The 14,373-nt window shown below is 36.7% G+C and overlaps 1 protein-coding gene across 3 annotated transcripts in view; it reads left to right on the top strand.

The window, feature by feature from the left end:
- The window catches only part of eri3.L (ERI1 exoribonuclease family member 3 L homeolog), a 194,540-nt gene that overhangs the window by 111,273 nt on the left and 68,894 nt on the right, over positions 1-14,373 (top strand). Inside the window, exon 8 of one of the 3 annotated variants that reach the window (XM_018258354.1) lies at positions 5,561-5,703. The exons of the other annotated variants lie outside the window; for them this stretch is intronic. Coding sequence (XP_018113843.1) covers positions 5,561-5,688 — 128 coding nt within the window. The 3' untranslated portion in view covers positions 5,689-5,703. Of the gene's footprint in view, positions 1-5,560; positions 5,704-14,373 lie in introns of those variants that run through there. 3 annotated transcript variants of the gene reach the window in all.

Here is a 14,373-nt window from a genome sequence, read left to right on the forward strand (position 1 = left end):
TATGTGTACTACTTTTATTTCTTAATTGTGCTAGTTTGTATATTTAACTGTATTTACTTATTGGTCATATTATACCTCTTTGCATTTGCATTCTGATTTTTGTGTGAAATTGCTATTTCTTTCTGAATGTGCGGTCAGGAAAAAAATCAACCCCCATCTGACTGTAACCCCAAAAATATTGCCATTGTAAGACCTGGACCTGATCTGTACTTGCGCCATCTTGCTCTGTACTTCTGTGCACCCCTCTAGTTCCAAGACAGGGAATCTTTGGGAGCAGTAGAGGAGTGTACTTCCCCAATATGAACTGCTCCCAACCCTAAACTGCAATGGTTGGCCAAACTTTAATCCTAACCCGCGCAACCTGTGGGTCACCTAGGGTACAACCCGCACATTACTAATCACAATAACTCAAATTACAGTTCATTTAATGGAATATTTAATATTTGTTCTCATATCAATTCAACATATCAGTTTATTAACATCTATACACAAATAAAAATAAGCTTACATAAATAAACACAATATGCTATAAATTGTAATGTGCATTAACATTATAATAAATTATAATATTATGTGACATTTGTGACCTTGCTACACAACAGGGAAGGTATAACATTATATATATATATATATATATATATATATATATATATATATATATATATATATATATATATATATATATATATATGAAAGTTTTCCAAAGACACTCTGGGAATAGGGTTGCCAACTTTGCCCCCGATGAACTTCGGGAGAGGCGGGACCGTAAGGCAGCGGGGCGGGCCATGACGGTGTGGTGGGCATGACTGTTATGTCTGATTGCCGATCGCCATGTCAATCCCAGAAAATCCTGCCCTGTTTTCCTAATTTGGAAAACTGAGCAGCCAGTTTTGACCAGAGCAGTCCTTTAAAAAACCACGCTGTCCGGGTCAAACCGGAGAGGTGGCAACCATAACTGGGAATGTTCTAAACGTACTTCCCTTGGGCCTAGTAGTTATTGTGTTTACCCACTCAAACTGTCAATCAATGTTTCTTTCAAGCTGTGCACACCAACACACACAGTGACAAACAGTGGAACATTTCTGTGCACATACACACACACGTAACAAACTATTCACATATTCACACCACTGGACCAACCATCCCTAATTTAATAATTCTCCTCAATCCTGTGACCTTTATATTAAAATTTAGCAAATGAAGCAGTGAATGATTTAATATGTCCCAACTCACAACTGTTGTGTTATAGACTAACTGATTAACATTAATAAGTTTAAGTTAATCACATAACTTATTTTCATGTTTCATGCTTTTTATATCAAAACGTTCTGTAATGGTTTTTGCAGTATTGTAAGTATTCTTTGGTATTGGTTAGATTCACTAGTTAGCTTCCAAAGATGACAAAGCTATCACCAAGTTCCTATAAAGAGTTTCATTCCAATAACAAGTTAACCCAGGAAGCTATATTTCTTCTATATATTTTTTTCTAGTTGGCATTTGGGCAGTGCTCGAATTGGGGAGGGATGCCATTTTATTTCTGTGAAATAGCATACTGTAAGGGGGGTGCAGGAGTTTTAAATTTTGGAACTTTTTTTATTGTAATAACTGAGCTTTCTTTTGCTTCTCCTTCTCTTGATGGGAGAGAAGTAAAGAAGAGATGGAATAATGTTATACAGAGTAAGAAGGTGAAGGTGAAGGCATCAGAAAGAATTAGAGAACAGGAGAAGAAGGACATCAAACTGTTCATTAGAAGGAATTACTGAAATGGAAATAGCAAAATGGCTTTGCTTTAAAGTGGGTGAAACTAGAAGGTTTTGGTGGGCATGGCTTCTTATAATAGTGGGTGTGACTTATAATTGTAGGAGGGGCTTATTTTAAGCATGCTGTGCTACGTGCACTGCATATAGCTTTTCTCATCCCAATTCAAGCAATGCATTCGCAGCACTGTATACATGAAGGGAGGACTGTGGGAGGCAGTTAGGTTTCCCTCATCATGACCCCTACCCCCTTGAACTTGTGCATAATTCAGTGCAAATTATGGAGCTCTGGTGGCGGGGCCCAGAATAGAAAGAAAGATAAGTAATTAAAAAGTAGCAATAACAATAAATCTGTAGCCTTGCAGAGCATTTGTTTTAGATTGGGTTAGTGACTCCCATTTGAAATCTGGAAAGAGTCAGAAGAAGAGGGCAAATCATTAAAAAAACTAAATAAAAAAATTATGAAGACCAATTGAAAAGTTGCTTAGAATTAGCCATTCTATAACATACTAAAAGTGGACTTAAAGGTAAACCACACCTTTAATAATGGAGCATCAGCAGCCAAAGTGACCAATTAAGTTCAGCGCAAGAGGATTAATAGGTCACACCTGTGTGGTTAATAAAGTGTCAGATATGATTTAATTTTTATAGACACAGAATAGTCCTGTCCTATTAAAAAAAAAGTTTTATTATATGTACATGGAAATAGTGTAAGTCTGCATGCAGAAAGCAGACAGTAGATGTGTAAGCAGAAGGGATAAGATACAGGAAACATTGAGGGGGCAGGAGGGACAATAGTCCATCACAGTCCAGTCAAAGCACATTAACTTGGTGACATGATTCTAATTAACTAGCCTGAAAGGTGTCACAGCTGGGATGACAGCACTGCTAAGACAGCTTGAAAAGGCGGAAAGAAACCTGACAGCACCACCCCCTGCTCACTCTTGTTCTCCACCTTTGTTTCTTGTAAAGATTCCGCAATCTCTACTCTGTGTGGAGGTATAGCTATGAGATAATTAGGGAAGCTGTCTACTTGGGAAAGAAGTTTAAGGAATGAAATCACATCTTCATGCTTCTGTGTATATCTCTGTTGGGAACATCAAAATGACACAAGTCAGTTTGTATCATAAACCTTGGGCTTTTAAATAAAGTAGCCTGCCCTTTCTGGTCACAATGCCATACCCTTAACACTGACATGAGAATAAATGCACCCTTAACCCCTACTTTTATTATAGTTTCTTTTAATGGACCCATGTGATTAAGACTATGGAAACAACACTGGGAACTAGAGAAATCAATTAAATACACTCAATCTCCTTACCCACGTCAGGCTCTGTATTTATTCAATGGAAATCACCTGTAAGTTCTTTCTGTGGCACATAATTTTATCATTGTATATACCTGCATTCTTTTTCTTTTTTTTTTTTTTTAATCTTTATAACATCTATATGAATGGACTGTTGCAATAGCAACAGCAGCACCTTTCTCAGGATGGTCAAATTGATATCTCAAGCCATTGATAGGATTGTCAATCAGTTGCTTTAGAACAGTATTTCCATTTTCTATTACAAGTGCCTTGAAACTTTTGTCTCAAGCACTTCTTATAATAATTTTTTTACACTTATCAATTATTTGCCTCAGATGTCCTTAGAGTGGGCCAGACCTGTTGCGCCAGTTGTTCTATTAATACTGAAATAACTCATCAGTTTGGCTCAGCTGGTACCTTAGATCGGCCTAGCAAGCCAATGTAGTGGCACAATGTCCCAGTGTATATTGACTTATGCTATGCCATGGTACTACATTTCCTCAGTTTATCATGCCTGTGGCCAAGTGGGTATCTACTGTGGATGTTATAGATATTGAATGGACATTCAAGTAACAATTAATCTATGATGTCTAAAAATGTATAAATGCACCACAGTCAGTTATTTTTTGGTTATTATTTTGTTATTTATTTTACAGTACAGGTATGGGACCTGTTACACAGATTGCTCAGGACTTGCGGATTTCTGGATAAGGGGTCTTTCCGTAATTTGGATCTTCAAATAGGCAATACATCTTGACAAAGTTTCTAGTCCATGAACCGAAACGATTTTGTTAACTGATATGACAACCCTGGGAATTTGGTGAAACAAGTAAAAAATTCTATTTGTAAGTGCATATACAGCCAACGTGATGTTTCGGTCCCCTTTGGGATCTTTCTCAAGGCCATGAGAAAGGTCCCAGAGGGGACCGAAACGTCACTTGTTTCACCAAATTTCCAGTGTTGCTGGTCTTCTTGAATGCTACATACACTCTTTTCCCGTGTACCTGGGTAATTAACAGCTAAAAGCGGTGTGCCACCCTATGGACTATATATATATATATATATATATATATATATATATATATATATATATATATATATATATATATATATATATATATATGTGTGTGTGTGTGTATTATATAACAACACACTTGTAGCAGCACTCTCAAGAAAAAAATGTGTACGTAGTGGTGCACGCCCTTAAGGTGATTGCTGATATTCTCCTCCTGTATACAAATAAACACACCGAGGCAGCAAAAAGTGTTTTAAGTGAGAAGAATAAAAATACACGCTACGTTTAGCACAAGCAACGTACCCTTTGTCAAGCCAAAAAATAATACACTTACATGGTCATACACTTTTAACAAGGCCTTACACACACATATATGTATAAATATATATATGTATATATATATATATATTTATTTTAAATTTGAAGCCCTGATTTTTCTGCAATGAAAGGGATATAAAATGGCACAATAGATTATCCTTAATCTTTTGCTGTTCTGGCCATTTTTGTTGCTGCATCCTATCTGCTGTCACACCATTGCTGCACACACAGGCAAATCAATGTCAACCAAATTATTACTTTCAAATAGACACCTTTGAAAAGGGAGGGTTGTGTTTGCTGAGGGTTGTTAAAAAGTGTATTATGTTAAGTGTATGTACAACTTTTATGAGTGACTATGGCACACAAGACTAGATCTATCAAATATCAAACTGTGTAAATCTTCATGATTGTCAGCAATTCAATATTTTCCCTGTCGTTAATATTTAATTAATATTTAGCAAAACATATTTGTATCTATTGGGTCACATTCAGTTTAATGACAAAAGCTTATTTTATAATCCAATTTCAGATTTTCCGTAAACCACTTTTTATTTTTCATGGGATAAGTCTCTCATTGAATGGCATCTGACCCATTCTACTAGCATTATTTATCTCTAGATAAATGTTCATTGAATAAATACTGGTAGCAGCTAAGGAGGAAACCTCAATTAAAGATTCTAAGGGCATTGGCACATTTAGTTCTAGATTACAATGGTAGTCTCTAGGAGAGTTGTAGTTATCAAATTGCCTTGATTTGCCTGCAGCCCTTTCCCTATTCTTTGAAATTGTAAATCACTGGAGAATTGCAGAATTCCCAAGTGATACCTGCTTAAGTATAAAAAAAGTGTGTCGCCAGAGTACATTTGTGAGTGACGTACTAAAAATAACTTTTAGGTTTAAAATTAACTCTTTACCCTCAGAGTATTGTTACATAGTTTTAAAATGCATTTCAAAAGACCCCATTTTCATTTACACTCAGAGTCCATAAAGAACTCTGTTTGAAATCATTGTCAGTACACTGAAGGGATAGTTTGTTGCAGAACTCCTACAGAATTAGGAAATGTAATCCATGAGTGATTTTAGTTGGATTAAAAAGCAAAGCTGACGATCTCACTGTGTCCATGTCACCTCTTTCTGTCCTTATGTACATGCTCGCACAAGCAGAGACGTGCACCCCGAGAATAAATTCCAGCAAAGCTCTCTGTTCATCAATATTCACAAGTCATTACCACCAATGGCAGTTCAAGGTGAGGCACGCAATGTCAGCATTACGGAGGGGAAGAGACAAGTGAGACATTTTTACAACGGTGACTTGTTTTATTAAGCACAGTTATATTCTTTACAAACTGTAAATTATATATTTAGCAACATGATTTTACTGCCTTTGTCTTTATCAGTGTTGGATGTATGATTTTTATTTTGAACGTATAAAGATTTCAGGATGTGTATATACATTACTGAATTATGTATCCTAATGTTAGCCAAAGAATAAGGTGCAGGTTTCCTTACTTACTTGCTACCCATGTTTAACCCAAGCCACATGGGTGTTTGCTCTCAATAGTCCCTGGGCCCCCTACTGACACTGGAACTGAAGAGTACGTCTGTTTCAGATCCAGCCAGGAGCCTGCACAGTGGAAGCTGATCTAGTCCTGGCTTTCACTAATCCTGCTTGGTGTGGCTTTTCATGAGCCATGGTTTAAGGTGTTTACCACAACATGCTGCACAACTCTGCAGTTAGCGCACTGATACAATACTTTATTAGCAGAAAAATAAACCTATCCCCAATAATAAATACCCATTTTTATAAGAAACCTGACTGTATGCAGTGAAATTCCCCCTTTATTTATTTGCTCTGACTGTTGCGGCTACGAATCTCTACATGGTTGCCGGCTGCTCTACAGGGAAACAAATAAAGCTACTTGAGTTCTGGGAAGTAAGGTGGGAGTAGCTCCCCTGCCATTTGAAAGTACGATCCTTTCCCTGCAGAGCAGTTAGGGACCGTCTGAAGTTTCCTATCCACAGCAGTGAGAGCAAGTAAATGAAGGGGGAATTTCACTGCATACAGTCAGGTTTCTTATAAAAACGGTAGAGATTTTTTAATTAAAGTATATTGGAGACATGGGATTTCATTTTTTTGCCTTTGCATTCCCTTTAAAAACTTAGAGCAGATGTTTTAGTCTCTTTTAAGATGAGGTACACTCTTACCATAAATAATAAAGGTAATGGATGCTTTTTCACAAATAGATTTTATTATATTTCCTTATTGGTTTTGGAAATATAAATGGTTTTATAAGTGTGCTTCCTCAACCTGTTTTTGTTTTCCATCTGCAAGCAATGCAACCATGCTGCGCAACAGTAGTGCATCGCAAACGGATGACTCTGAAATCAACCAGTAAGAGCAGATGGAATCTCTCAGCAACTTTCTGCATGAGTGTGTTGTTGAACTTGAGAAAAACTCTTAGTAAATCATTAAATATATAATCAACTGTAAAAAAATAGATATTTATTAAAATGTTTATATTAGTAAATATCCCTATTTAATTGCATATTATGATAACGAAAGGTAAGCTATGTAGTGCCATTAGACTAGTAAAAATAAACAAAAAGAAGCCCTGCCCTAAAAACCGACCATGAAAAGTTGTTGCACCTTTGTTCTAAGCAAAAAGAAGCAGCATGCTGAGGACCAGTTGGCCTTGTTGCTGGCTTACCCTGTATGCATGCGGTGAGACCCTCCCTTAACAGGGAGTTAACGAGAACTTCTGTTCTGCTTGGTGACCTTCTGCCTCCCTGTCTGCTGGATGCTTCCTTGATTAAGCTGGACTTGAAGATGTTCACCTCCTTTGGCGTGTTTTACATGGAAGGAAAAAAATACTTTCTCTTAATTGGTGGCAGCCTTTCTCTCCTCTCCCCTGAAAGCTCTGATCAGGATAATGAACTTGGAGTGTGTGAACAGGAACAGGCAGGAGGAACATTACTATGGAAAAGATGGGAGTGAAGAACTGTGAGCAAAATAACCTGGTGTTAACTCTTTGCTGACTGAATAGCCGACATAGCATATTCGATGAGGGACAGAAACAATTCTGACAAATGCTATATATGGTGATCATAGTGGTTCTGTATGATTTTCAGTATGATCCTGCTATTTCATATATGGGTTAATAAATAGTAATCCTGCTTGGTTACTGTATGCCAAGTAAACACATGACAAATGTATTACTTTTCATTATCATTTTGTTCTTTTGAGATTTGGGATTATTTCATAGAGTTGTCTTGTAAACAGGATTTTTACCCCTTTATCCTTCCAGCCTCATTGCAGCTATCTTATATGCAAGGAGTTAACACATTGGCATCCATTAGGATTGCATGTTAGCACAAGCTTTGGCATGCTGTTGTTCTCCCCAAAATAACTTATAGCAACTTGAGCTCATGAGCTGCGCACAATCCATAAATGAGTTTTTTTTTGACAAATCATCTAATTCATATAGAATGTAAGATACTTTTGATTTTTAAACTGCAAATTCGCATCAGAGTAATGTAACCATAATATTTTGCATACTTAATATCTATGAGTGGTGGTGAGATAATTGGGCAAACAAATATACTCTGTGTGCCTGCCACTGAAATAAATTGACTTTCATATATATATATATTTGTTTTATTATGTACTCAGAAAGTACTGGCATATGAATATGCAATAATTCTGTTCTGATGCAGGTCTGAATAGCATTTAGGCATGTATCTGTATGCGTGTTTGCAGGTACATTTGCAGGATAATCAAATATCTCCTATGCCGATCAAAATGGATATACAAATGCAATGCATATACTGTGTGTGCATTTGGTATCTTCATAAATAAATATGCAAACACAGTTAGATTGCCATCCAATGCAAATCAATTAGACAAGGAAGGAGTGGAAAAATGCAAATGGGCATTACAGCATAAATCATTGTTAGTTGTCCTCTTTTGTCTGCAAACCAGATTAAGTCTGGGAATCCGCTTTGTGTCCCAAAATGTGGCATAGAATTAGTTGTCCAAACAAATCTTAATCAAAGCACTAGAGTAATAGTGTGATACAATTATTATATATAGGGCTAAGGTGCACAAGCCTAGACCTTCAGCAAAGGTACTAAATCAAAAATAAAAATACTTACTGAGTGTGAATGTTTTATCTTTTTGTGGTTTAGAATATTACATTATAGTTTTTTTAAGTATGCCATGGTGCTTGACCTGCCCCTGTCATAGGGAAACGAGTTATATTTTTATTTTTATATCCCACTAACGTGGTTGTTTGGTATGTTAAAATTTGCCTTAGTGCTGTGCTACTTTGCCTTGCAACTTTTTTTAAAAAACAACAAAAAAAAAACATAAACTGAAATGTATCTCTTTACAGGAATTGTGTAGCATGTCTCTGTAGGACAGGGTTATTACAGCCTTAAATTCAAATTAGGCTTTCTGTCAGTTCATAGTGCTGCTGTAGACTTTTGTCATGTACAGTCATATGCATAAAAGTCCTATGCATAGAACTTCTGGCCACCAGTTTCTCTCATATAACACCTACAGAACCTTCCACTCAGTGGAGGCTTTCAGTGTGTATGCATACCTGGCAAAATATGTATTGAAAAGCGCTCAGCTTCACCTATCATTTATAATGTAGTTCTGCCTTTTATCCACTAGATGTCATACAGTTTTGTGTTTGTTAATAACATTTGTTTAAAGACAGCAGGTGTACATAATTGTTAACGAGGCTTGATAAGAAATTCACTTTATTTAATTTATATAAGCCCTTGAATTGGCTGCACATGGCATACTTACAATAATAATAATACAATCATACATTTTTCTTGCCATAGGAATCCCATCCAGTTGTAAACTTTTAGAATGTATTTGTACCCTAGAAATAATCCTGTCTGCTAATTAACACACAGCAGCAGGCTGACAATAATTGTCTTTGCTTTTACTCTTTTTTTAATAGGGATGTTCCACTTTTTCATTGTAATAAACAGATTATGTATAATACCATGTTTGGGGTCAAGATTATCTTTTGGCTAGGGACCATCAAAGTCTCTTGGAGGGCCAAATCTGTCCCTCTGGCCGCCTTCTGGACAGTCCTGACCTGAAATATTCATGATATTTTTTTATTTGTTTCTGAGCTTTGTTATAATTATAAGAACGCCACACGCACTTTATATTAGTTAAAGGTCTACTTAATCACCAGACTGATGTATTTTTGATTTAAACTTTACCAAGTACAGTGGTCCCATGCACTAAAAATTCTGTATCTCCTAACTTGTTAAGTGCATCCAAAACAGAAGGTGAAATTAAGAGATGTTAGATAGTAATTAGATATGACATAGAGTGACAATCCTGTTAGCAAATGGTCTTTCTATACATAGAAGATGATATCCATGCCCTCATTATGTGTTGAAGGAACACAGAAGCACATTTTAAAACATTTGTTAAAGTTGCCCTTTAAATCCTAATGGACCTCCATATTTAGCAAAGTGCAAAATAACAGGTGTTTGTTAGCTCCTCCAAGGTGGTGATTAACAAATGCTACAGTGCAAGTCTTTTGATTTTTAGTGGCTTGTAACGCTCTTCCCAAAAGAGCTGCTGATCACAGCTTTATTGGCACATACCCTGTTCTACTTTTTCTCTCTCCGATTGAGTCATTTCCCGGCAGGACCGCTCTCTAGCACATATAGCACAGCTCCTAATGAGAAGACGGCTGCTAGTTAGCAGAGGGGTGTGTGAGTCGAGCTAAAACGAGATAGTTAAACTGTGCTGATTGAAGGTGGAGGTCGGAGGTCAGCTCAATTATGTTCTTGCAGAATAATCGCTGGCCTGTTTGATATGGAAGTTCTAAGCTATTTCAGCAGCTCAGACAAGCTGCGTTTTGTGCTTTCTGTGTGAAAGAAAGACAAACTGAGGAGTGTAAGAGAGTAGTTAAAATCATTAGAATCCATTTCTCAAATGCCTCCTCCTTTCTTGGCTTTGTTTTCACCAGTAGTGCATTTTCCAAGTTGATTGGATTTTCTGGCTTTTGTTTCTTGGTTTTTTTTTTTTTCTTCAAAACTTCAGAAACTGGTTTTATCCTGTAAATGGGACTTGGACTCTTTGAAGCATCAGAACCTAGTTACTGCACTGACATAATCGTTCCGATCCTCATCATTTAATTCATTGGGATATTCTGTATTAGATTTTTACAAATAGGCCAAGTTCAAATTCAATATAGACAAATCTAGTTGAAACAACCGCAAAAACACTAATGCACATCCTCCTCCAACACAAGAATGCCTGAGATAAATACAGTTTCTCATTAATGCTTTAAACAGTATAGACAGCTTTGGCATTTATGTTAATAGCTGCTAAAGAACCAATTTGTTAGGTGCAGTCATGTCAGCTGTAAAACCTTTCAGTTTGCCCTACATCTTTGTGAGTAAGCATAGCCAGCTACTGCCATTTGGTATGACTGTGTATGAGTATATTGTGGAGTACAGTATTTTGTGTATTTATACAGTATGTGTGTTTCATTTGATAATGGTAACAAAACAATCTAAAGTAGCATTTTGGCTTCCTAAGAAGAATTGTTTATCATGTTATAATATTCTAATAAGGCAGTACATACAAGAATATCTTTTAAACCAAATAAGTGTTCATCTTAAATATCACCTTTACTGACCTTGAGACCAGGCAGCAATGAATAATAATACAGGTATAGAATCCCTTATCCAGAAACCTGATATCCAGAAAGCTCAGAATTACGGAATGGCTGTCTCCCATGATCCAAATTGTTAAAAATGATTTCCTTTTTCTCTGTAATAATAAAACAGTAGCTTGTACTTGATCCCAAGTAAGATATAATTAATCCTTACTGGAACCAAAACCAGCCTATTGGGTTTATTTAATGTTTAAATGATTTCTAGTAGACTTAAGGCATGAAGACCCAAATTATCTAAAGATCCATTATCCGGAAAACCCCAGGTCCCGAGTATTCTGGATAACAGGTCCCATACCTGTATAAGCATACATCGCAAACAACATCTTAACTGGCATCGAGCTAGGTGCCTCATCCATTTCTGTAGACCCCCTAGGTTGGCAGAGTTACATTTTTAGAACCTCTGGTTTAAAATTTAAAAGAGCATTTATTGAGCCAATTTATGAATAAAGTAATAAGCCTTGCTACTTTTTAGGGTTTCCTAAACAGCAGGCACGCTGAAGACATTGTGCATATGCAAGGATTGGTGTATTACTTATACCACTCAGTTGTTGCTATCAGGTTAATACAGAGGAAGAGTAATTTTGCCAGGAACCAAATAGGAATGTTAATTTTATACTGTACTTTTCTTCGTCTATTCTTTTTTTTGTTTTCTGCCAATTTCCATCTCAGACAATCAATAGCCATAAATAATTAGGGATGCACCGAATCCACTATTTTGGATTCGGCCGAACCCCCGCATCCTTTATGAAAGATTCGGCCGAATACTGAATCTGAATCCTAATTTGCATATGCAAATTAGGGGTGGGTAGGGGAAATAATTTTTACTTCCTTGTTTTGTGACAAAAAGTGACGCAATTTCCCTTCCCAGCCCTAATTTGCATATACGAATTAGGATTTGGATTAGGTTCGGCCAGGCAGAAGGATTCACCGAAAAAAAGGCCGAATCCTGGCCAAATCCCGATCCGAATCCTGGATTCGGTGCATCACTATAAATAATATACAATATTTTCAGTTTTAAAGGTAAACAGATTATTTTTGGAGCATATTATCAGGCAGAGATATGATTTCAGTGCAAAACAAATATATTTAATTTCATGAGAATGGTACAGAAAGGGGAAACATAAATTGCCTCTAAAATGACAGAATGCATTTGTGACCTGTAATCCCTTCTCACAGAGGTGTTACTGTTAATTGATAATTTTCAGCATATCCTGGAGCAGTGCAGGACTGGGAGGAAAAAGCAGCCCTGACAAAAGTATCAAAGCAGTCCATGAATTCATGCGTATGATAAATATTTTCAACCCCAAGGTTAACTAGAACTGTTTATTAATTAATAGAGCTCTATTTCCTGAACCCAAGCAAAGAATCTCCAGCATTATTATATACCCTATGTGTTGAAACTGGCACTTGCAACAAGTATCTCCCCCCAGTTGGCTATTCTTTTAATTGGATTAGTGGCCATATACCATATATATATCCCTCAGTCACTCTTATTAAAAAAACAGCATTTTTTTCAACGACAGCCTTTGGCCCCAGTTCCATGCCTGTATGATTTTGAAGCCAGATCACCAAAATGCAACTGCAGTCTTATCCCAGCACTTAGCAGGATCTCGCCCCATACAGCATGGACCCCAAAAATAATGAGTATAATCTGCTCTTTTCCAGTTGGGTACTAAGGCTAAGGGGCAGGCAAAGTTGAACAGTTTGTTGGATTTTAGGCACAGGGTGGGATTACCCCTTCTGCGTGGAGATTGGGTAGAGAGCAGAAATCCTCGTCCCACCTCAAAGCATCTGCATGTGCACTAACAAATGCAAGCATTGGTTTAGCTGTTGGTGTCTGTTACGGACAACTCATTTACATTTCTAAAGCCAACCCCTCATTTACACATTAAAGGCAGACCTCATTTGCATTTTTAAAGCAAGCAACCCACCTGGCATTTGCCTGAATGCACAGATGGCCAGTCCCGGCCTGTCCTGGCGGAACTCTGTGGAAAGCAATACCTATGTTGGGATGCTTTGATTAAGCCTATCATTGGGTGTTCTATCAGCACCTTTCACCACCTAGCCAAGATGTTCAAAAATATATTTGTTTTTAAAGGTCCCCTAAACAATTGTGCTTCTACAGGTATTGGACCTGTTATCCAGAATGTGCAGGAGGTTTTCTGGATAATGGGTCTTTCAGTAATTTGGATCTCCATACTTTGTCTTCTAAAACATTGTTTAAACCATTGTAAATCAGTCGAATTGATTGTTTTGCCTCCAATAAGGATTGATTATATTTTAGCTTGGATCAAGTACAAGGTACTGTTTTATAATTACAGAGAAAAAAGTTTTAAAATTCTGAATTATTTGATTAAAATGGAGTCTATGAGAGATGGCCTTCCTGTAATTCGGAGCTTTCTAGGATAATAGGTTTCAATAGATAGAGAATAGATCCAATATCTGTTCACGAAAGTATCTGCACATAGTTTTATGGCAGTGCTATGCATTTTTTTCCATACAAATGAAACATTATCTAACATATAAAATTTTAAAGGGGTGGTTCACCTTCCAGTTAAATGTTAGTGTTTTATATAATTCTAAACAACTTTCCAATTGGTCTCCAGTCTCTTATTCAAATCCATGCATGACCCTAGCCACCAGATTGCTGAAACTGCAAACTGGATAGCTGCTAAATAACTAAAAAAAAGCACAAATTATAGAAAATGAAAATCAATTTGTCTCTCTACATCATACTAAAAATGTACTCAGATGAACAACCCCTTTAAGGGACCTATTATATTATTATTATATTAGCCAATAATGTTATAAAAAGAAAATATGTGGAGACCATAAGCAGGCTGATTGATGACGATTAAAATTCTTAGAGTACATCCAACTCTCAGATCTCCAGCTGTTATGCCTTTTCATTATATCATAGGGGGTTTAGGGGGTTGGCAAGGCCTCATCATTCCAGTGTTAGACCCACTGGCCCAGGCTTCCTTTATGTCAGACCACTATTATTGGTGATAGCCCTCTGCTTACTACTTGACATTAAATTATTATGCTACAGTATGCTGTTAGTAAAATTGTATGAAAAATCATAATGGTGTATTGACCATTGATGGTGTGAGTTTCTTTGTGAAAATTTTCTGAATACTGAACTTGATTAGTTCTTTCTAGGTTCCATCTAGTATTGCTTGGCCTTGAGTGCCATTTGTTGAGTTTGAGAAACTCTTGTGGGCAAAGCTAAAAGTACTTTGCTCAGATAATAAAATC

The sequence above is a fragment of the Xenopus laevis genome, chromosome 4L (assembly GCF_017654675.1).
Source record: "Xenopus laevis strain J_2021 chromosome 4L, Xenopus_laevis_v10.1, whole genome shotgun sequence".
NCBI lineage: Eukaryota > Metazoa > Chordata > Amphibia > Anura > Pipidae > Xenopus > Xenopus laevis.